The following is a 25,442-nucleotide window of genomic DNA, read 5'->3' as shown; positions in this document are numbered from 1 at the left end:
CATGAATCGCTTCTGAGAAGTTTTCCTGACACCAAGAGAAGAAAGGTGACAGGGGAAGGGTCTCCAGCTGGGTGATAGCCTCAGCTCCCTTCCTGTGTGCTGTGTGAAGGAGGGGGAGGGTGTTCCTTCCCTTCAATCAGCTCTCAGAGCTCTCCTCACTGAACTCTGCAGTGTCACTTCAGCTCTCTGCCCCCTTTTTTTCTGAAAGCTCAGACAAGATGAAAAAATTCTGGACTTTGAACAAATGAAGAGAAGACTACAGATAAACAGGTACAACTTATTTGGAGGATTTGTTTCATCTCGGTGTATCACCTGAGGCCAGTCTCCTCACTAGGTATATGTAAGGGTGTACAACCACAGAAAGTGTAGTAACTGGCCACTAGCTTCTACAACATGAAATATGTCAGTACTTAAATAAGAACTGCAGTCTGCTCTTATAATTTGTAATAAAAACATAGTTGCCATTCTGAAGCTTCCCTCCAACCACTTTGCATATTATTTTATATATACTGTGATTCTGTACTTGCCAAATATGCTGCAGAAATCTCCCTCCACTGAGTCTGGCTGCAACCATTTATACTGTGGGAAGCTGATGTTGCTGCCTGTTCACTTCCCGGATTTACACAGAGGCACACCTCCAGCTCTGCAGCTCTCATTGGCCTTCTTATGACTCATCACCCCTCCCTTCCTGGCAAACTCTCACGAAAATGAGAGAGCTGTACATGATGTCATAAGCCTAGGCTTTTTACCAGACATGAAACAGGAAGTGGGCTGTATAAGGTATTTACTGGCAGAAAAAAAATGTTTTACTATCCAAAGTTAAAACAACAAGGGCAGAGGATTTAATAGATGGAAAGATGAAAAAATTACTGAAGTTCTGCTTTAAAGGATGTTCTGGTAACCTGGTAAAGTAGATAAAGTCACAAATGATTGTAGATCAAAAGTAAAATAAGCCAACCTTTAAAGTAAGAAAATGTAAAAAAAAGAGCTGTAATACTGTGCTTGGTTGTAGAAGCCACAACTTTATAGCAGTCAGTCACTAAATGCTAAGGCACTGGTCACATGATTTTCTCCAAAGTAGATCAGTTTTCCCTACCTGAACTCCAATTCTTCCTTTCAGCAAGATCATGTGACCGATGTCTTGGTGTGCAGCAGGCTACCCTGGGATCCCTGAGCAGCGCCTGTTACTTTTTCTGACTTTACAGAAGCAGAATGGGCAGGTTTAGTAGGTTGTACTACTTGACTTTAGCTCATTTAAGGTCAAAACATTTTACCTTTAATTCAGTTTAAACAGTGACTGCATTAGATGTATTAAGTAAATTATTCACAACTAAGAAGGCCACATTTAGATGGGTGCTGACACCCACAGCCATGACAGTCTGTGCTGGGTGCCACTCACCCGCAGTCACATGACTGTCAAATTGGGACAAGTGGCTGTGCATATGCTGAGTTCCAAAAGAAAAGAACAGGCTGCCTGCTCACAGCACCCAGCAGCTGAAGCTGAATGAACATGGCACTCATTCACAGCTATGGGTGTCAGCCTCCATCTGAATGAGGCCTCAGTGATGGGACTGCACTGAAAGTAATGTACAGCTAAGGTTTAAAGATTGTCCACTGCTGTCAAAGGACTAAAGTTGCTTCAGATTTTTTGTACTCTCCATAAAATCATTTTCTCTGCATTCATTGGGGGGCACCGATCTGCTTTAGATAAACGCCAACTGGGTAGAGTGCCACCTGTAGGAGTAGGAGGCCAGGTGCAACAAAAATACAAAAGTTAGTATGGGGGAGGCCCCTACTGGTCGCCAAACCCCCTCTCCCCATACTGTGGACAAGTTGGCATGACAGTGCAAATAACAGAACAAAAGTAATTACACATACGGGCAGCTGCAAACCTGAGGAGCAGGATCCACGTCATCCAATGAACATAGGGAACAGGATTCTAAGGAGAGTACAAAAATTATATTTCCTCTTTTGTTCCATATAGGACACATACTGTATTTGCTTTAGAGAATTACCAACTGTAACAACCCATAGCAATGCCACAATGAAAGAATGGAATGGAAAAAGAGACTAACCATCTTGAAAGAAAAACGATACAAGTAAAACTTGGTGAACGTGTGAACTGATGACCAACTGGCCACCTTAGAAACCTGAAAAACGGATGCCTAATGGCAGAAAGTCCAGGAAGTAATTACTGCTCTTGTGGTGTGGCAATGTAACCAGATACACTGGTTCTCGGTGCTTGATGATATATGCTTGGACAATGTTTTGCCAGATCTAGCCTGGGATAGTAGCGGGTGATGCTTCTAGGTCCCTGTAGGACCTCTACAACTTCTATCTGGGATTCTGTCCTACAAAATGGGAGAGAGAAACAAAGTGCAAAGTGGTATACTGCTACTTTGACATTACACATTAACCATTTTGATTTTGCCTACCCAATCAGGGGCTGCTTTGTGGAGTGCTTTGGTCCCACTGGATATCTACAGGGCCATTTTTTGTGTTATATAATTCTGGGCTACCATGCATGGCATTCAAATACACAGTAATCATCGTAACTAAATACAGAGAATGTAAAGCAACATTGAGGGGACTAACTTGCAGGGCAATAACGTCTCCGCAAGATGTGGAAACCTTGCAAAAAGATCTGAACAAATTAATGGGATGGACAACTAACTACATGGCAAATGAGGTTCAATGTAGAAAAATGTAAAATAATGCATTTGGGTGGCAAAAATATGAATGCAATCCATACACTGGGGGGAGAACCTCTGGGGGAATCTAGGATGGAAAAGGACCTGGGGGTCCTAGTAGATGATAGACTCAGCAATGGCATGCAATGCCAAGCTGCCGCTAACAAAGCAAACAGAATATTGGCATTAAAAAGGGGATCAACTCCAGAGATAAAACGATAATTCTCCCGCTCTACAAGACTCTGGTCTGGCCGCACCTAGAGTATGTTGTCCAGTTCTGGGCACCAGTCCTCAGGAAGGATGTACTGGAATTGGAGCGAGTACAAAGAAGGGCAACAAAGCTAATAAAGAGTCTGGAGGATATTAGTTATGAGGAAAGGTTGCGAGCACTGAACTTATTCTCTCTGGAGAAGAGACGCTTGAGAGGGGATATGATTTTAATATACAAATACGGTACTGGTGACCCCACAATAGGGATAAAACTTTTTTCGCAGAAGAGAGTTTAACAAGACTCGTGGCCACTCATTAAAATTAGAAGAAAAGAGGTTTCACCTTAAACTACGTAGAGGCATTTCAAGAAACTATTTGATAAGCACCTGAATGACCACAACATACAGGGATATACAATGTAATACTGACACATAATCACACACATAGGTTGGACTTGATGGACTTGTGTCTTTTTTCAACCTCCCCTACTATGTAACTATGTAACTTGGGACAAGGCGACAGAAGCACAATGTGTTCATTGGTAGACATTGGAAAAGGAAAGCCGATACCACTTTCAGCAAACACAGGATACCTTTTCCTTGTGAAAGATCACATGGAGACCTGCAAGACAACGTTGCCAGTTCAGTTACTCTAAGCACTGAAGTAATGGCTACTAGGAATGGCACTTTTTTGAGAGAGTGTTAGCAGTGAGATCCCTGTAATATCCACGAATGGTGTTTTTTGCAACACCAACAACACTAAGTTGGAGTCCCATCATTTTTTACAAATAAATATTTGAAATGTGTGGTGTGCATTTGTATTCAGCCCCCTTTACTCTGATACCCCTAACTAAAATCTAATGAAACCAATTTCTTTTAGACGTCACCTAGTTAGTAAATAGAGAGAACCTGTGTGTAATTTAATCTCAGTATAAATACAGCTGTTCCGTGAAGCCCTCAGAGGTTTGTTAGAGAACCTTAGTGAGCAAACAGCATCATGAAGGCCAAGAAACACACCAGACAGGTCAGGGATAAAGTTGTGGAGAAGTTTAAAGCAGGGTGAGGTTATAAAAAATATCAAAAGCTTTGAACATCTTATGGAGCACTGTTTAATCCATCATCCAAAAAAATGGAAAGGGTATGGCACAACTGCAAACCTACCAAGACATGGCTGTCCACCTAAACCGACAGGCCAGGCAAGGAGAGTAATCATCAGAGAAGTAGCCAAGAGGCCCATGGTAACTCTGGAGGAGTTGCAGAGATCCACAGCTCAGGTGGGAGAAGCTGTCCACAGCACAACTATTAGTTGTGCACTCCACAAATCTTTATGGAAGAGTTGAAAAAAAGCCATAGGAAGTCCCGTTTGCAGTTTGTGAGAAGCCATGTGGGGGACACAGCAAACATGTGGAAGAAGGTGATCTGGTCATATGAGACTAAAATGTAACTTTTTGGCCTAAAAGAAAAATGCAATGTGTGGTGGAAAACTAACATCACTGCACATCACCCTGAACACACAATCACCACACAATTATACATGGTGATGGCAGCATCATGTTGTGGAAATGCTTTTCTTCAGAAGGGACAGAGAAGCTGGTCAGAGTTGGAGATGGATGGAGCCAATTATATAGGGCGATCTTAGAAGAAACCTGTTAGGGTCTGCAAAAGACTTGAGACTGGGGCGGAGGTTCACCTTGCAGCAGGACACACGACCCTAAACATACAGCCAGAGCTACAATGGAATGGTTTAGATCAAAGCATATTTATGTGTTAGAATGGCCCAATCGAAGTCCAGACCTAAATCCAATTAAGAATCTGTGGCAAGAGTTGAAAAATGATGTTCACAGATGCTCTCCATCCAATCTGTAAAAATTGTGGAATCAACCTGCGCTAATGAGCAAAGTGTATAAATAAAACAAGTGCAGCTGCAAATAAAACTCCAAATATCTATGAAGTGACAAACATAAAAAATAAACTTAATTGCGCTAGCAAAACAAAAAAAAGTGCTAAGAACGCACCATACATATGATAACAGTGAGTGCATAAATATCTTATCCCAAAATATTAGCAAAAAATGAAAACAAAATAAAGTGCTAAGAAAGCACCATACATGTGATAACAATAAGTATACAATCATTAGTCATAGGCAGAAGCCGTCTGTTAACAGTCTATAATAATGTGAATCCGATAAATTCAAGCTGAAAAAGTCCGCTCCATATGTTTCATCCTCACACGCCAAGGGTTAATAAGCCAAAATACTTCTGTTCAGGTATACAGTAACAACGACAAGAGAAGTAGTAGATGTACGCTTACCCCAGGTGTTGGACCTCCCCTGTGGCAAGGTCTTGTGAGCTTGCAGATTTCACCCTCTGCAGGGACAGGTTGTTACTCTCCTGGTCCTGGCAGCGTATGCCGCCGACTTCCGTATGGCCGGGATGATCCAACTATTCGAACCTCAGAGGGGGGGACTCAGGGATGCCAGAAGTCCATAAACAGGAGAGGGAGGCAAAACGGAGAAAATACTCTAATAGTGTGATATCGTTTTTAAGCTATTTATTGGTTAAAACATACCACAAGAGATCATATAAAACTCAAGTATAAAAATTCATTAAAAAAGCCGGCATATTCAAAGGCAGAACGCCCGTGCAAACAAATAATTCGAACACGTGATGGCTAGCACTGCGAGGCCACGCCCTACATGTTTCGTCATACGTGACGTCTACGGTGCCCCCGTAGACGTCACGTATGACGAAACATGTAGGGCGTGGCCTCGCAGTGCTAGCCATCACGTGTTCGAATTATTTGTTTGCACGGGCGTTCTGCCTTTGAATATGCCGGCTTTTTTAATGAATTTTTATACTTGAGTTTTATATGATCTCTTGTGGTATGTTTTAACCAATAAATAGCTTAAAAACGATATCACACTATTAGAGTATTTTCTCCGTTTTGCCTCCCTCTCCTGTTTATGGACTTCTGGCATCCCTGAGTCCCCCCTCTGAGGTTCGAATAGTTGGATCATCCCGGCCATACGGAAGTCGGCGGCATACGCTGCCAGGACCAGGAGAGTAACAACCTGTCCCTGCAGAGGGTGAAATCTGCAAGCTCACAAGACCTTGCCACAGGGGAGGTCCAACACCTGGGGTAAGCGTACATCTACTACTTCTCTTGTCGTTGTTACTGTATACCTGAACAGAAGTATTTTGGCTTATTAACCCTTGGCGTGTGAGGATGAAACATATGGAGCGGACTTTTTCAGCTTGAATTTATCGGATTCACATTATTATAGACTGTTAACAGACGGCTTCTGCCTATGACTAATGATTGTATACTTATTGTTATCACATGTATGGTGCTTTCTTAGCACTTTATTTTGTTTTCATTTTTTGCTAATATTTTGGGATAAGATATTTATGCACTCACTGTTATCATATGTATGGTGCGTTCTTAGCACTTTTTTTTGTTTTGCTAGCGCAATTAAGTTTATTTTTTATCTCCATCCAATCTAACAGAGCTTGAGCTATTTTTCAAAGAATGGGCAAAAATTTCACTCTCTAGATGTGCAAAGCTGGTAGAGAAATACCCAAAAAGACTTTCAGCTGTAATTGCAGTGAAAGGTGGTCCTACAAACTATGAACTCAGGGGGGCTGAATACAAATGTACGCCACACTTTTCACATATTTGAAAAAAATAAATTAGAATAGAAATTGAAATTTATCATCATTTTCCTTCCACTTCACAATTATGTGCCACTTTGTGTTGGTCTACCATATAAAATCCCAATAAAATACATTTACATTTTTAGTTATAACATGACAAAATGTGGAAATTTCAAGGGGTATGAATACTTTTTCAAGGCACTGTACCTTGGGATTTATACCATGCAAGAAACAACTTCTAAGAATGATAATAAATTCTTCTAGATGTGTTCCTGCAAGGTACCTACAGCATCCAATGTGCCTCTCTCCCTCAGCACTTGGCTTTCAACAGCAAAGCTATTTAAGCCAACGACTGTAAGGCAGAGTGGTACATGGGCTCTTGAGATAACAGATATTTAATGGGTGGTTCACAAGAATCCTCTCAACTTCTACCCAAAGTAGTATCCATGGTGAATGTTTTTCTGATGGATAAGCATATATCAGTGTTGCGATCCGCCGCGTCAGCTTAATGGTCTTTTTGCTCTTGCTACAAACCTGTCAACGATTTGATTCAAGAAGTGACGCCAGAAGATCTGCTAGTTTTCTATCCCTGCTATGTACAGTATACTGCAGACAGAGCAGGCAGATGACACTGTCCAACTTAGGATATCAGACACTTCCAGCACTGCTACCACACTCTTGTTCCCCCCTCCCACTAATGGTTGCTATTCGCCACCACCGTGGCATTGCCTGACTGAGCCCGCACATTGTGTCCCTCCAGGAGTTGCATCCAGCAAAGCAGAGTCCATCTGATAGCTCAAGGTTCAAGCATATTGATGGGAAGCAATGGACTCCTACAGGCTCCAAGTAGCCTGGATTGACTGGAGACCAAGTACTCCTTCCCAACCATGCAGGCTGGCGTCTGTCGTTACCTGTTTTTCAGCGCAGAAGGAGAAACAACTTCCCATACCTAAGATGACTCATCTTGATCTCGCTGTCCAGAGACAAAGGAGACAGTGTGCCAGGATTTTGTGCTGCTACATTCTGGTGTGGTGCTGTGCATAAGAAATCACCTCAAATGATGCTACCATGAGAGCAACACTTTAATGAAGTGGCACATAGATGACCACCTGTGAGTAAGCATTATGTAGACCTGAAGTTTTACCTTTCTAATGCCCTGTACACACGGTCGGACTTTCCGACGGAATATGTGCGATCAGAGCTTGTTGTCGGAAATTTCGACCGTGTGTGGGCTCCATCGGACTTTTTCCATCGGAATTTCCGACACACAAAGTTTGAGAGCTTGCTATAAAATTTTCCGACAACAAAATCCAATCCTTTAAATTCCGATCGTGTGTAGACAAATCCGACGGACAAAGTGCCACGCATGCTCAGAATAAATTAAGAGACGAAAGCTATTGGCTATTGCCCCATTTATAGTCCCAACGTACGTGTTTTACGTCACTGCGTTTAGAACGATCGGATTTTCCGACAACTTTGTGTGACCATGTGTATGCAAGACAAGTTTGAGCCAACATCCGTCGGAAAAAATCCATGGATTTTGTTGTCGGAATGTCCGAACAAAGTCCGACCGTGTGTATGGGGCATTAGTCTCCAACAGAAGGAAGACCTTAAAGAACTAACTTACATTCTACTCAATGTCCCATTTAAACTAATAAAAGAGTTTCAGTGCTCCAACTCAGGCTCCTGTTAGTCAGAAAATATTCAATCAACCCAGATAGTCAGCACACAACAGGATCTTAGACAAAAATATGAAGCATTATTGATGCAAAGGCTTAAAAAACATTAACATAACCCTGCTTATGCGTTTCAGCCCTAACCATAGCTGGCTACCAACTGAGATGAGAACAATTTAAAATACATAGACCTCACCTCCTCATTTGATACATTGAGCGGATAAATTAAAAATTTGAAAAATCCCCGATTCAATAAAATCAAAGCAAACAGTGTTGGAAACAAAAAAACAACGATCAATATCCATAGTGCTCACTTCACATACATTTTATATATGTTATTTTTAGTTTACAAACACATGAATAGCCCACCTTGGATTTAGACCTTGTGGTGTTTTTGTAGAAAGTTTTGGGATCCACCAAGCCAAACTTCCCAACAGATGTCTGTGTACGTCTTTTCCTCTGATTGGTCTATTAACCCTTTCTACATCATGAAACTGAAAACTGGACATATCCCCAGAATGCACATCTTTAATATGTTTAGAGACCCATGACAATTGTTTGGCCTGTTGTTCACTAACCCAGCTTTAAGTGGGTTTATTACTACATCCAATATATTGTAACACATGCATTGGATCGTGTATATGACATTGTTAATGTTGCAAATATGGTAATGCCATATGGAAAACTAAGTATTTTTTTTCTTTCGTTTTTATATGTACCTGGCGAAAACGAAGTGTTTGTATCAAATTTGTGTGATCCAACAGTAGAGAGCAAAGAGAGAGGGTTCCCCTAATTGGATTTTTCCGGCACTTGCACAAAAATTAATATATAGTAAGAAAGTACATATTCATTTATAGAAGAATAAAACAATGTTTGTATTTATTTAGAAACTTTTCATATTAAAAACAGTGCAAACATTTGCAAACAACAAAAACATAATATAATGCATATGATTCAAGAACATTCTGTGTCCATGTCTGTTAATAGATGACAATAAGATGATGGGGTTCTTTTCAAGCCCGACGCGTTTCGGGGTATATTCTATTTCAAACCTTCTTCAGGGGCATGTTTGAAAAGAAAAATTCATCTGTTATGTTGTCGTTGATTTCTATGCAAAAGGATGATGTCAGTTTAGAATAAGGAGCAAGGGGTGCTTGCAGAAGAAATGGCGCTTACTTGGGTGTTCGTAGATCAGGAATGCTGTTCTCTGGGTACTTTAATTACATGTGTGGTACTTCCCCAAAGAGGGGGGAGGGACAGGGGGGAGGGGGTTTGTTTGTTTGTATTAAGTATATATAGCTTCACCTACCCCTGCCCTCCACGGATGCATGTAGGCCACAGCGGTATACTGGAGCACAGAGGAACAATCCTTGACTCAAACAGTATGTAAGACTGGCCAGCCACACATCCCAGCACCCGGCAGGTACAGCGTCTGACAATCCAATTACGGGAACCCTCTCTCTTTGTTTGAATAATTTTTGGATGTGGCACGGCCCCCTCTCTTTCTTAACCTAGGAGAACCAGTCACCCTCTTCTACAACAGTAGAGAGCCAGCACCTACTTGCAGAAGGTTGTGATGTGCATAAATTGGATGATAATAGAGCTTGTGTAGGGCTGTATACATTAATAAATCTTCATATTTCGCTAAGATCCTGTCATGTGCCAACTATCTTGGATGACAGAAGGAAGATCTTGGCCTAGTTAGTATCCAATATCAGCCCCAATTATTCCAGTAGAAGTAACAGAATAAGCATAGACTTTTTGAGATTTAAAATCCACCTGACTCCAATTCCACTTGAGACTGTGACCCCAACAGGGATCCAGCGCTGACCTAACAGGTCTTTGGGTCCCCAGCGCCAGCATGTTTAGTGTTGGAAGCCAGCTGTGACTGCTTGTGGCTTCACAGCCAGCTTCCCATTGCGCATGTGCGAGCCGTGCTGCGCTATGTGAATGGTCCCGCAGTCTCCTGGGACCTGAAGGTTGAGGGCAAGGGGGGAGAACTTCCATTAGAATTGCCTAGTCAATTCCAGCAGAGGTGGGAGTGGGTACCTATGCATTTTGAGAGTCTTTGTTACTTCTTGAGGAGCGTTAAAAAAACATTAGCACACCTAGTGATATTGACTCTACAAGACACGGATGCAGATCTGTCTTAGCATTGTCATTTTGCATCTGTGCCTTCTGAATGGGTGTTACAATGCTGTGGGTGCTTTTACTCCCATGGACATGTAAACATCCCTTGTAATAGAAAAAAAGCATGACAGGACCTCTTAAATATGAGATCTGGGGTCAAAAAGACCTGAGATCTCATATGTGTATACTAAAATGCAATAAAAAAATATCGTTGAAAAAAAAAAAAAAAAAATGTCCCTTTAAGAGCTATGGGCGAAAGTGACAATTGGAGTGGCTTCCATCCTGCGATGGTATGGAGCCGGGTGGGGGCCGACTTCCCCTCACTCAGCTCCAAACCACAGAGGGGAGAGGACATAATCACCTCCGCTGGCAGCTCCGGTAAGCAGCAGAGAGCATTGGAGCGCGGCAGGAGGGGGCCCTCTCACGCCACCGATAAAAGTGATCTTGCAGCGAATTCGCCACAGAGACCACTTTTATCTGAAACCAGATCGCTCACTGAAGAAGAGGATACCAGGGATATGGCAGCTAGCTAGCCATATCGTCATGACTCGATCCGTGAGTGGTTAATGGATACAAAATCGGTAATCGTTGGGGCGTTATTGAGCGGAAAAAGCGAAGGACAAGTTTGGAAATTTTTTACCGAACGAACGATAAATTGAAAGGTTAATGTGTTTCCAGTCCAAACTTTTTGCACTAGGTATATGTAGAAAAACGAACAAAAAATTGATTCATTAATGTCCACTGAATGATTTATCGGTCATTACATGATTGCACTATCATTTGCTCTCAGGAACAAATGTTCGTTTTTCAAAAATGAGTTCGGCTGATTTTTCATTTAGTGTATGGCCAGCATTAGGGCTTTGGAGAGAGATAAGTAAACTACACTACAGACATATGTGCCCAGGTCAGATTTCATGAATGGGGTTTACATCCACTTTAAAGTACAACTAAAAGGCAAAACGTTTTTTTCCTATTTTAGATGCAGTAAGGAAGGGTTATAATCCAATATCAGTTTTACTTTTGCCATGTGTGTCCCATTGGTGTTATTTCTCTTCACTTCCTGTTCCATAACCAAAACAGGATGTGAAAGAAAAGCCCGCAAACAGTTTGCTGAAGACAAGCAGACTAAGGACATGGATTACTGGAACCATGTCCTGTGGTCTGATGAGACCAAGATAAACTTATTTGGTTCAGATGGTGTCAAGCATGTGTGTCTTGTCCAAGTCAAGCATGGTGGTGGGAGTGTCATGATTTGGGGCTGCATGATTGCTGCCGCCACTGGGGAGCTACAGTTCATTGAGGGAACCATAAATGCCAACATGTACTGTGACATACTGAAGCAGAGCATGATCCCCTCGCTTCGGAGACTGAGCCACAGGGCAGTATTCCAACATAATGACTCCAAACACACCTCCAAGACGACCACTGCCTTGCTAAAGAAGCTGAGGGTAAAGGTGACCTGCCAAGCATATCTCCAGACCTAAACCCTATTGGGCATCTGTGGGGCATTCTCAAACGGAAGGTGGAAGAGCGCAAGGTCTCGAACATCCACCAGCTCTGTGATGTCGTCATGGAGGAGTGGAAGAGACCTCCAGTGGCAACCTGTGAAGCTCTGGTGAACTCCTTGCCCAAGAGGGTTAAGGTAGTGCTGGAAAATAATGATGGCCACACAAAGTATTTACACTTTGGGCCCAATTTGGACATTTACACTTAGGGGTGTACTCACTTTTGTTCCCAGCAGCTTAGACATTAATGGCTGTGTGTTGAGTTATTTTGAGGGGGCAGCAAATTTACAGTTATACAAGCTGTTCACTCACTACTTTACATTGTAGCAAAGTGTAATTTCTTCAGTGTTGTCACTGAAAAGATATAATAAAATATTTACAAAAATGTGAGGAGGGGTACTCACTTTTGTGAGATACTGTATATCAAAGCAGCCTGTATAATAAAAGTAACAGGAAGAGTAATATTTTAATATCCTACAGCTCATGCCTCCATTTCTTTTTGCGCTCTTTCACAGCTACACCAGAGGAATACTCTTCAGAAATCAACACTTTTGGGTCACTTTAAAGGCTCAATTGCTTAAAAAACATATATATTAAGACAGCCTTTTGGCACTTTAACATCCAGGTATAAGCTGGAATTCCACTCTTAAGATTACCTTAGAAGATGCCTTCCTTTTCCTATTTTGTTCAGGAATTTCCTCTGCTCTGCCTGTGAACAAAGAAATCAAACACAACACTGACAGCTTGAATTTATTGGTGGGAAAAGAAAGGTGACACATGACAGATACTCACATGCCACAGTCTGCTTTGGAGGTTTGGTTTGCTTTTGTCTGCTGTAGCCAACAATCTTGGGTTTCTTTTTGCTGGCAGTGTTCCTTAACCAGCTATGATCTGTTTTGGTATCATCGCCTCCTCTGTCAGTATCAGTGTCACTAAATAGATGCCTGTGTGGGCCTTCGGCCTAGCAAAAGAAAAGCAAATTTCAGTTTTGAATTTTTTTAGGTAAAGTTGCTCTAGGATTATAAAATATTTATATGGCTATGATGAACCTAGGGATATCAATCTTTAAATAAAAAGAAAAAAATGTGTGCGCTTGCATTAGATACTTAAATCTATATTCCTGTGTGATTGTCATAAATAGATGAATAAACACCATCAGAGTTAATTTTAAGTGTAAGTGAATAAAAGGTCGCTATGCGACACAGCAAATAGTGATATGTAAATCAAATACTAATATTAGCCATTCCATACAGATAAATATAGAAAACTTGTGTGCAAAAAACAAGGTTATTCCACCCAAGTGCAAAGTCATAAGTGAAAGAGTTCAAAATTGCGTCATGAGTCGCAAAAAAAACCCATATCCAAAGTTCATAAGTTGCATTCCTTAGTGTGTATAAAGGAATAAGGGGACGTGAAGGGACCTCCAACCACCAGTGGATCCAAAGGTTGATAACAGATGTATCCTTACCAGACGTGTTGGACATCCTTTATAGCAAGGTCTTAGAAGCATACAGATTTAGCCCTCTGCAGGGACAGGAGATGACAGCTCACCACACGACCGGAGATGATTCCGACACTTCCGCGTTGATGTAAATACTCCCTCGTTTTAAACTCGTGAATAAAGAAGGGGAGAAAAAGAAACTCCAATAGTGTAGTAGATAAAAAAAGGGAATTTTATTGCCTCAGACAACTAGGCATCATACAAAAACATCCATAATATAAAAGTCGGCAAAATATAAAAACAGCAGAAACGCCCGTGCTAAATTACATGGGGCTCTATGGCGATCTGGTGTACACTGCATAGCCACGCCCTACATGTTTCGTGATAGGTCACGTCTTCAAAGGTCGTGTGGTGAGCTGTCATCTCCTGTCCCTGCAGAGGGCTAAATCTGTATGCTTCTAAGATCTTGCTATAAAGGAGGTCCAACGCGTCTGGTAAGGATACATCTGTTATCAACCTTTGGATCCACTGGTGGTTGGAGGTCCCTTCACGTCCCCTTATTCCTTTATACACACTAAGGAATGCAACTTATGAACTTTGGATATGCGTTTTTTTTGCGACTTATGACGCAATTTTGAACTCTTTCACTTACGACTTTAGACTTGGGTGGAATAACCTTGTTTTTTGCACACAAGTTTTCTATATTTATCTGTATGGAATGGTTAATATTAGTATTTGATTTACATATCACTATTTGCTGTGTCGCATAGCGACTTTTTATTCACTTACACTTAAAATTAACTCTGATGGTGTTTATTCATCTATTTATGACAATCACACAGGAATATAGATTTAAGTATCTAATGCAAGCGCACAAATTTTTTTCTTTTTATTTAAATTTTTCACCTCATTGATATTTGTGGTTTTTGTTGCAGCTGCAGTCACACTAATTTTTGCTTGGTAGCGCAGGTTTTCTTTCTTTTTTCCTGGATATCAATCTTTGCCTATACCACTAGGATGCTACGCTCAGTCCCAGCAAAGGACACCAATTTAATAGGGTTTATGTAAGTTCTTTCATGGTTGCATCAGTCTGTTCTAGGCAGTTTTGATTCTCTCAGATTTTATAACCATTAAAACAGTGGGTCATATGGATTTCACCCAAAACTGGCTATACAATGGATGTGTACATTTATTTCTTAGGTAGGAATATTAAGTTGTAAATGCCTTCAGGTCATGAAAATGTTCATTGTAAAGTACTTTGGATAAATGGTAAGGGCTATAAAAATACATTAAATTAATTAAGCTTTTAATCTTCTATTTCATGCCGTGCACACTATTTTCAGGCAAAGCTGAACAACCTCCATGGCAGTAGCAGAATAGCATGGTCATCAAGACACCTCCAGCCTGCTGATTGGACAATGATGTAATAAGAGCACTCTGACAGTATTTTGGACTGTAGCAGAGCTTGGATGCTGGTTCTCCTTCCTATAACGATGCTGTACAGGGCAATACAGGAGACTGATATGAAGATAGATTCAGGTACTTACACCAATTGCATTCAAATGATTTTATTAATGAACACATCAGTGCTTTAATTAATTAATATATCTTCCAGCTTTAATAGTAAAACAGGCACAACATTTACCTTTTGCTTAGTCACTGTAGTACTTTTCTGTTTTTTTTCAGCTGTGCTCCTAAACAAAAGCAATATTTCTGCATAAATATGTGAATTCTTTAATTCTTTACAGTGCACAACACAAAAGTACAAGTTTATCAATCCAACATCCATCTTGGCCAAGTTCTAAGAAACTAAAATCAAATGAGTGTCTTGCGATACAAACTTTACCTTAGTGGCCATATCTGTAAATCCCAAATACTGCTTTATAAAGATAAAAAAAAGTGTTCATTTTAAAATAAAAAAACTGCTTATTTTTAATACTCATGTACTTCTCTGTGATCCAGTGCCAGTACTCTTCTGTGCTGAATGACACCCAGTATCATCCAACCTATTTCCTGTAAGCCCAGGACGTCATGACAACACCCACTGGGGGTGCATCAACATATTGGCCTGGGCTGACTGCACCACTGGACAAAGAGGCAGTGACAATTCATAATATGTAGTAGGGACTGCCTCCTTCCACTGCTGGAGGAAAGAGGAAGAACCTACGACATTACAAAAATGGCCTGAAGACTTGAGGATTTAGGGTAAGTATAAAGGATTTAAAGAGAAGTGAAATGCATGCAAAAAAAAAAAGCTGCAGTTCAGTGTCACCACACCACAAGAAAAAAAAAAAACTTTAATTTACTTTGTAATTAAAACTTGTTTCAGACAATAAACAGGAGTTTTAAATGTTTACAGGATTGTCCAATTTACATATTTATAATGATACTTTATTGTGTGATCCTCAAACACATTTAGATTTTTGTTTCAGCCAGTGAATCTCACAACTATTACTTATAGTCCAATAGCAGCCCGCAGTGGTTACAGTTCTACTTATGCCGCCTACACACGATCGTAATTTCCGTCAGAAAAAACTTGGATGGTTTTTCCGACGGAATTCCGCTCAAGCTTGCCTTGCATACACACGGTCACACAAAAGTTCTCTGAACTTTCGACCATCAAGAACGCGGTGACGTTCAACACTACGACAAGTCAAGAAAATGAAGTTCAATGCTTCTGAGCATGCGTCAAATTATTTCCGAGCATGCGTGATTTTTTTGCACGTCCGAATTGCATACAGACGAACACATTTTCGGATAGGAACTTTTCCCGACCGAAAAATAGAGAACATGCTCTCAGTCTTTTGCTGGCTGGAATTCTGCCAGCAAAAGACTGATGGAGCATACACACGGTCGCATTTTCCGACAAAAAGCTCTCATCGGAGTTTTGCTGGCGGCATTTCCGATCGTGTGTGCACGGCATTAGTCTATGGGTAAAGCCCATGCACTGTGTGGAAGCACACAATGTAAAAAAAATGTGCAGCGCAAATGGAATTTTGCTGATGGTGTACTAGCCCTAGAAAGACATTCAGTTCATCTTTAGATGGTCTGAATAGGATTCGTTACTAAGGATTGGCCCCTGCCAAAAAGCTCAAAGGCCTTAAAAGTAAACAATACATTTTAGATCCCTAACACAAGATCTGGCGAAATGAAAAATTAAAACGCTTACTCATTGCTAGTCATTGATACACTGGTTGTTGGCTTTGGTAGAAAAGTTGATGCAACCTTAAATAAAAAAGAAAATCCCTCTGTTAGCAGTTTCTATACTGTTCATTTGTTTACTGTTCCATAACAGCAATAAACTCTCAAATTAAAGAACCAGCTTTGGGAATTACAAAAAGAAACTACCAGTGCAGTGGGATAAGGTGTAATACTTGCTTTACTCCTTGTTCCAACAGGCTTCCTTTATCTGTGCAACCGGTCCCTCAAAGCCTATTCTATATGCTCCAGTGGCACATAGATGTCATCACATAAAATACAGGGCTCATAGCGATGCAATGAACACGAAGACAGCAAGGGACCACCCACCAGCCAAAGCAGAGCATAGCACTGAAGCCTGTGGAAGCAAAGAATAGAGTACGTTTTACACCTTATTCCTCACTCCCTTGGAGTTAGCCCTTGCAGCAGGGGGAGAGCAGGGGGGGACTGACAACTCATGGGGCTCCGGGCAATAGGAGATTATGGGGCCCCCGGGCAATAGGAGATTATGGGGCCCCGGGCAATAGGAGATTATGGGGCCCCGGGTAATAGGAGATTATGGGGCCCCGGGCAATAGGAGAAGATTATGGGGCCCCCGGGCAATAGGAGAAGATTATGGGGGCCCCCAGGTAATAGGAGATTATGGGGCCCCCAGGCAATAGATTATGGGGCCACACAGTATACACATATACAGTATACACACACAGACACACAATATACACACACAGAATACACATACACACACTGAAAAGGTACTGGAGAGGCGGGGCAGCTATAATCTTGTGATTTTTTTAAAAAACACTGATTTTTACATACTTACTTACATATTTTTACTGTCCCTGGTTTTATTGAGGCTGGCAACCCTGATGGGGCCCCTTAGTGGCATGGGGCCCTCGGGCAGTACCCGAGAGCCCGAATGGTCAGTCCGCCCCTGGGGGAGAGCCAATGCAAGGGTAGTATTTTTGTAATTCCAGGAGTTGGACTTTCAAACATTATTCTGTACCTTGATTTTACCTTCTTGACTTACCCCAAGCTCTATTCTAGGGTTATCACCTTCTGCAGACTGAAAGCTGTAAATATCATCCCTGCCAAGAAAAAAAGAAACATTTTCTCCATGCTTTTTCCGCTACTGAATATCAGGGGAAACATTTTTTTCATGTATGTCAACATATTTACAAATACATTTTTTTAAAGCCGTACTTACCATGGCTCTCCTTTTCTAATCTTGTTCAATTCTCCCTTTTCTTTTAATTTAACCTTATTTTGCCTTTTCCCCTTGATACAAAAAAACAGATATACATTTTATATATAAATCAAAATAAAAAAACAAAAAAAATCAATAAATCGAATGCAATTGATTTTAGATATCATTTTGGCCTCCCCAAAGATCTAGGTAATAGAGAACTCCTGCCAAGCTCTGACACATGAAGGCTGCCATGAAGCAGACAGCTCTGTCAGTTAAATCTACAGGTCGGCTAATACAATACCATGCTGGAGTACAGGGGAGGTCAGGTAGCTTTTTTTATAGGAAAGGCAAGGGAATGTGGTTTTCTATATCTTCTACTGAGGTACACAGGGAGTCTCAAACCTTCTATACTGCACCCTACAGGAGGATTGGATACTGGAATACCCCTCCTACTACAAGCCTGCCTAGTTTTTGCTAGTTGCCTAGGATGATGGACACATTTTCTTCGGCTTCTTTCTTTCTGCTGTTTTTTTTTCTTTCTTTCTTCTGCTGTTTTCCAGTCTGACATTTAATTTACTAAGCAATTTTGTCTTTCCTGGACCTTCAGAAATTGACGCTGGAACGACTCGTTACTTGAAGGATCTGGGCCTGGACATGTCTGCTGTCAGAGTGTTTCTTCCTGAGGACTCTTCTTTCTCAGGATCAAACTCTTTAATACAGAATCCATCCAAGTCTTCACTATTATTAACCCCTTCCCGACCGGCACACGCCGATGTATGTCGGCAGAATGGCACGGCTGGGCAAATGGGCGTACCCGTTCGTCCCTTTAAATTTGCCGCCGTGCCATTGTGTGTGCGCCGCTGGAGCTCCGTGAGTCTGGTGGCGGGTCCCGCGGACTTGATCGCCGTGGGAATACCCACGATCGCCTCACGGACGAACGGGGAGATGCTAATGTAAACAAGCATCTCCCGTTCTGCCTAGTGACAGTGTCACTGATCTCTGCTCCCTGTGATCGGGAGCAGAGATCAGGGACGTGTCACACGTAACCACGCCCCCCCCCCCACAGTTAGTAACACTCTCCAGGACATACTTAACCCCTCCCTAGCCCCCTAGTGGTTAACCCCTTCACTGCCAGTGTCATTTACACAGGAATTTGTATAGCAATGTATAAATGACAATAGTCCCAAAAATGTGTCAAAAATGTCCGATGTGTCCGCCATAATGTCACAGTCACGATAAAAATCGCTGATCACCGCCATTACTAGTAAAAAAAAAATAAATAAATAAAAATGCCATAAAACTATCCCCTATTTTGTAAACGCAATCAATAAACGCTTATTGTGATTTTTTTTAACCAAAAATATGTAGCAGAATACATATCGGCCTAAACTGAGGAAAAAAAATGTTTTTTTAAAATATTTTTTGGGGATATTTATTATAGCAAAAAGTTTAAAAAAATGCATTTTCAAAATTGTTGCTACTTTTTTTGTTTATAGCGCAAAATATAAAAACCGCAGAGGCGATTAAATACCACCAAAAGAAAGCTCTATTTGTGGGGAAAAAAGGACGTCAATTTTGTTTGGGAGCCACGTCGCACGACCGCGCAATTAACAGTTAAAGCGACGCAGTGCCGAATCGCAAAAAGTGCTCTGGTCAGGAAGGGGGTAAATTCTTCCGGGGCTGAAGTGGTTAACCACAAAGGCACAAAACAATCGACTCACCTTGTTTTTTTGTGTGCTGTGATCATTTATATTTTGCCTGAAACATAAGGAGAAAACATTACAAATTTCCTAAATATAAAGTTTTTAAAACTGCACATTCATCAATAATTTGCAATAATGTCCATGGACTTTAGGGTGGATCTATCATTAAATTTCACACATCATGTGGCAAAAAGCCTAAGTAGCCTAGATCATCTGGTTTCCAGATGCTAGGAGCAGTGAAAATTCACAGCATTAGAGACATGGTGGGAATTAACAAAGAGTTTTGCAAACACAAGCATGCACAACCCTTCTAAACTTAGAACATGGAGCAGATGTTGCTCTTGTTAATCAGGAGCGATCTGTTCTTTTTTCTGTATCTATGACAGGCACAGCACATAGAACGGAGAGGTGGAGATGCATGCTCCGATCTTACAGCTGTTCCTGCCCCCCACCCCCGCCCCTCTCTCAGCTGAGGGAGGAGAGGGTGTTAACCATGTGCAGTCTCTGTTCATGCTGTGTAATCAATGTACAGGCAGAAAGCGTAATGTGAGCTTGTCTGCTGACAGCTCACATCCCCTGCGACAACCTGGTGGGAAACTGAGGCAGCTTTCTATATGGAAAACTGCCATATTCCCTGTGTTCATTTGGTGCAGACATGCACCAGTTTTTATTTCACTCTGAATATGGTTCCCAAACTTGCCGATGTTAGTGCAGTTCATTTCTAAAATTATTGATTAGTAATTGATTGAAGTAATTGTTTAAATGGTTTGCTATACCCAGGTCTTCCTCAACATACAGTAAGTGTTGTGCCCAGTTTTCATTTTAGTAATCCCATTGTATTTTTTTCCTTCCATCACTCATGTACCTAAAAAAGGTTTGGTCTCTTTTCTTAATAGACTTAGCCATTTCCACTTCTTTCTCTGCTTTGGCACCACTGATAATGTGCTTGGCCTCCATGAATCTGTTTTTTATACACTTCTCTATCAGCTACACTTTCTGTTTCCTTGAATCTCCTATATGCCAATTTTTTTTCTCCTATCCTACTTGCCTTGTTAGTGAACCATATTTTTTCTTCTGTTTCTTCTTAATAATGCCTGACTTATAATCTGGTTGTCTCCAGGATGGTAGACTTTAACAGTGCCTACTGATTACTGAATCCTGTCGTTTTACTTCAACCTTTTAATTTACCGTATTTATCGGCGTATAACACGCGCCGGCGTATAACACGCACCCCAAGTTTAGGAAAGAATTTTAAGGAAAAAAACTTTTAGGAGGGAAGTTTAAGGAAAAGAAACTTACATTAAAATGCCCATCAATGCAGCCTTATCAGTGTTCATCTGCAGCCTTGCTAGTGTCATTGCAGCCTTTTCAGTGTCAGTGCAGCCTTGTCAGTGCAGCTTTGCCCCAGTGCAGTCTTGTCAGTGCAGCCTTGTCAGTGCAGCCTTCCCCAGTGCAGCCTTCCCCCCAGTGCAGCCTTGTCCTCAGCGCAGCCTTGTCCCCAGCGCAGCCTTGTCCCCAGCGCAGCCTTGTCCCCAGTGTCCATGCCTACCGCCTGCCGCCGCCGACATACACATGCATGTAGTTTTAAATATGGCGCCGGGGAGTTCGGAGGGACTCGGCGCCGGCGGAACTGAACGAACGCTGCCGAGATACACATAGTCGAGTGTATTCGGCTCTTTCCGGCGCTGCTCACAGTCCCGCCCTATGATGGACATAACACAGGTCCAATGGCGGGACTGGGCGTGACTGTGAGCGTCGCCGGAAAGAGCCGAATACACTCGACTATGTATCTCGGCTCTGTGATTTTGGCGGCGCTCATTCAGCTCCACCGAGTCCCTCCAAACTTCGCGGCGCCATATTTAAAACTACTCGCTATGTGAATGTCGGCGGCGATCGCCACCGTTAGCTCACAATTAGCGGGGATCGGCGTATAACACGCACCCATGACTTTCGCGATTTTAAGGGGAAAAAAGTGTGTGTTATACGCCGATAAATACGGTACTTTGTTTTTAGAAATGAAACGTACTTAAATAACATGCTATACATACACATATAAAGAGTGTACTTTGGTAAAATCATGAAAAATGTACTTCAGTTCACATATACAAAACCAATTTGTTTTGGTTTTGACAGTATATAGGTTTACCCCCTCAGTAATAAAATCTACATATATTATCATACCACACCACTGCTGCTTGCTTTTTATTGACAACATCACAGGAGTATTTGCTTCCTATTTTGGCAAGGAGTGACTGTGTTGCATCATGTAGACTTCTGGGCTTTTCATTCTGTGAATACATAACACCAGAACAACCTTTCAAAAGGTATATCAATGAACTGTAAAATCAATCTAAGGCTTTTTCCTTCAGAGTAATAAACAGGCACTTTCAATGCAAGTTGGCATGTTAAATGTCTTAAAATAAATGTAATTTATCTAGTTTTCTTAATTGTTATTGCAGCTAGGAGCCTAGATCTCCTTCACCCTGCTTGACAGTGCTAGAGGGAGGGCCTGAGCAAGGTTTTTACATAACTTACCTAAACTCCAGGAGCAATGCAATGTCAATCTAAAGGGCTATGGGTGGAGCTAGGGTGGCTCTTTGTTGATAGAGTTACCAATGGAACCATATCTATAGCAGCAGCAAGGGAGACAATGGTGAAGTAACTGCAATAAAAAAACTGAACTCTAGGAATTAGGAAAACTATACCCTTATAGAGGGGCACTCCACACTGAAAGGATTAAATGCTAGTTTAGCCTAGGGGTGCAGGGATAAAGTTTATTACTTACCCTATCTCTCACTCCAGTACTGTTCTCTTCTGCCTAAAGCTCCAGGCTGTGGGCAGACCCTCAGCATCATCACATACAAGGCAGGACTAACAGCCCTGCATTGTACATGAAGAAGTGAGCTTTCAACAGGGCCCAAAGCACCTTAGAGGGGTGGCAGAGCTACAATATGGTCTCATGGAAGAGGAGTGGGAGGGCTGTAGAAAATACGTTTTGTTCTTATTCTGGCACTCCGAATCAAACAACCTTTTTACCCTTGCAGTTCAGGGTGTTGTGGGGGTCACTGCAAAGGTGGATTTTGTCTAATTCCTGGAGTCCTGCATTAAGTAGAAGGCGTGTTATGACCTTATGAAAATAAGTGCCTATCCATTAACCACTTCCGAACTGCCCACCGCACATATCAGTCCACGCACCACTCGTTAAAGCGAACCCAGACCTTTTTGTAGATACTTCTTGCTGCTATTGAGGAGAGTGGCTATCAGCCATTCTGAAAATCCCTTGGTTTTTAATATTAATATTCCTTCCTCAGTAGCCAGGCCGCTAAGTTCCAACGGTATACTTACTCCAGAAGTGGTAGGAACCAAGGAGGTTCTACTGCTAACCATTTGAGGATCGAGAACCAAGCCCTTTTGGGCCAATGTGGTGCCACCAAGATCAGAGCGATGTTCTCTGTCTGAAATTTTCTCAGTTCGGCCGGGAGCAAGCCCGGGGGCGGGAAGGCATAGCATCTTTTGAAACGCCAGCTCTGCGTTAGCGCATCTACCCCAGTGCGTTTTCCCACCTGTTTAGTGAGAAAAAACAGGGGGTTTTTGCATTGTCCCTTGACGCGAAGAGGTCCACCTCCGGGGGTCCCCATCTTTTGTATATAAGGCTGAAGACCTCCTGGTTGAGGACCCAATCGCCCTCTCTCAGCTGCTTTCTGCTGAGAAAGTCTGCCACCACATTCTTTTCCCCTCTTAGAAACATCACCGATAGGGAAAGTGCCTTGGCCACGGTCAGGACTTCTATTGCTAAGGCTAACAGCATCCCGCTCCTCATGCCGCCTTGCTTGTTTACATAAGCGACGACAGATGGGTTGTCTGAGCGCACTTGAATGTGGTGGCCCTGAGTGCCAACCCGATGGCTTTTAGTTCCTTCCAATTGGATGACCTTTTGAGCTCCTCGTCTCTCCAGGTGCCCTGTGCCAGTAGGGTTCCCAAGTGTGCGCCTGCCTTTGCCGCTTGCGTCTGTGGTTACCACCCAGGAGACCGGAATGAGCCACAGATGCCCCTGTGACAGGTTTACCGTTTTCCTCCACCACCAAAGGGATCTTTTTACCTGAGGAGGAACACATAGTATGGTGTCTAATGACTCATGGCTGTCTAATGACTCATGGCACTTTTAGGATAGGCCAAATGGAAGTGCCTGAAACAGTAGATGAATTGTTTCTCCTTCTATGTTCACCGCTAGATGGAGAAACTTCTGGAAAGCCTCCGTGATAGGAACGTGGAGGTAGGCGTCCTTAAATTCTAGTGACACCATGTAAGAGTTCTGCGGTAGCAAGGCTCTGACTGTAAAGATCGACTCCATCCGGAACCTCTTGTAGGAAATTGACTGGTTCAGGGGTCTTAAGTTCAGGATCAATCTGTATTTTCCTTAGAGGTTTTTTACTACAAAAATGTGTGAATTAAACCCCCAACCCCCCACCCCTTTTGGAAATCTGCGAACCACGTTCATGTTGTAATTTATTTTTGAAATTCTTAATAGAGTTAAAAAAAGAGACTGTGGAAACTTTTTAAAGACTCCTCGTAAAACAAGAGTTCTCTGTGTGAAAGTAGTGGTGTCTTTAAAGCAGTCTAAGGAAGCCATACACAGACCGAATCTGCTGAACCGGCCGAGATTCAAACCGTGCATGGGCAGGGCAAGTGTACCAAGTTGATCGATCAGCTTGGGTACAACCAGCATGCCAGGTTTTAACTGCGTTTATCGCTAGCAGATGCTTTAGCCGCTAGCAATAATCACTGTCTTCTCCCGGCCTGGACAATGGCCTGGCAGGAGGGATTCCCATATAAACACTGTCTGTGTTGATGGGGGAATCGAGCAAAGAAATTTGCTCCATGTATGGCCAGCCTAACCGGAGTTAGAGTTAGAACTCTGTAACTAGCAGAGATTGTCAGCTTTGCTGATTGCCAAGAACTCTGACTCAACAATAAGAAAGTGAGACCAATGGAGAATTGGGGATTTTTGTTTTTTAATATTGGAATGCACTTTTTGCATCCAAAACTTTGGTTAAGCTTAAGTATAAGATTTCCTTTATACGTAAGTAAATTATGTACTTCATGTAACACTTAAAGGCTCAAATGAACTTTCAGTTTAAATCAGCTAAATGTATACAAAGTGCGTCACAACAATTTGTGTGCAAAGTCTTTTCTTTAGAAATGACCACACTCTGAATAGAAAAGCCTGTCTTGTGCCAACATGCAGAAGAAAAGGACCCCTGCTCTGTGTGGAAACTGTGGCATCTCTACAGAGGCTCAACATGGGCTGTGACTGCTGTCTAAAGGAAACAAATGATAAGACTTTACACACCATTTGCAGGAGGAAAGGAATAAAGAGCCACAAGGCCCTAATTCGGACTTTACAGGCAAGATGGACAATAGTATAGTAAAAAATATATTTTATTAACAATAAATCATATCAAACAGGTCATGTAGAAAAAGAATTAAAAACATACGATTGTTGTAATTGTTGTATGTCCTCCAGATATTACAGTGTTTAAACGTTTTTGTTATATGTTATTATAATACAATGTCTGATTGATTTGTTTTTGATAGTGAGACCTGTTCCTTTGAACTACCCCCAAGTGTGTCCTGACGAAGCAAAATAGCGAAACGCTTTGACGCACAGGGGCTCACTTCCGTTCATTTGGTGTCAACCCTCTTGTTCACACTAGATATTTACAACTATCATATGTCTATCGTATGAATAAATTATATAGGCTGTGATAAAAAGTGATATTAGTTGTAGTGTACACCAAAAAGTGTACATTGCTTCCAAAATAAATGTTGAATCAAATGAATACTACATAGAATAAATACTTATATGAGTAAATACATAAAATAAATGCATATAACATATAATGGTAAACTCAATTTAAAAGTGCTTGGTGCATAACTGTGTTTAACCACTTTAACTACTTGCCTACCAGGCCAATTCTGACATTTCTCTCCTACATGTAAAAATCATTTTTTTGCTAGAAAATTACATAGAACCCCCAAACATTATATATG

The 25,442-nt window shown here is 41.7% G+C and overlaps 1 protein-coding gene across 1 annotated transcript in view; it reads right to left on the bottom strand.

Moving 5' to 3' along the window:
• The window catches only part of SYCP2 (synaptonemal complex protein 2), a 162,624-nt gene that overhangs the window by 82,270 nt on the left and 54,912 nt on the right, over nucleotides 1-25,442 (bottom strand). The window contains exons 21-28 of the mRNA XM_073606390.1: nucleotides 21,573-21,679; nucleotides 19,410-19,446; nucleotides 17,707-17,777; nucleotides 17,530-17,587; nucleotides 16,474-16,529; nucleotides 14,950-14,998; nucleotides 12,656-12,824; nucleotides 12,520-12,572 (exon numbers count right to left, since the gene is read on the bottom strand). Coding sequence (XP_073462491.1) covers nucleotides 12,520-12,572; nucleotides 12,656-12,824; nucleotides 14,950-14,998; nucleotides 16,474-16,529; nucleotides 17,530-17,587; nucleotides 17,707-17,777; nucleotides 19,410-19,446; nucleotides 21,573-21,679 — 600 coding nt within the window. The remainder of the gene's footprint in view (nucleotides 1-12,519; nucleotides 12,573-12,655; nucleotides 12,825-14,949; nucleotides 14,999-16,473; nucleotides 16,530-17,529; nucleotides 17,588-17,706; nucleotides 17,778-19,409; nucleotides 19,447-21,572; nucleotides 21,680-25,442) is intronic.

The sequence above is a fragment of the Aquarana catesbeiana genome, linkage group LG12 (genome assembly GCF_042186555.1).
Source record: "Aquarana catesbeiana isolate 2022-GZ linkage group LG12, ASM4218655v1, whole genome shotgun sequence".
NCBI classification, from domain to species: domain Eukaryota; kingdom Metazoa; phylum Chordata; class Amphibia; order Anura; family Ranidae; genus Aquarana; species Aquarana catesbeiana.
The sequence above is the reverse complement of the archived record's forward strand: the minus strand, read 5'-3'. Positions and strand labels throughout refer to the sequence as shown.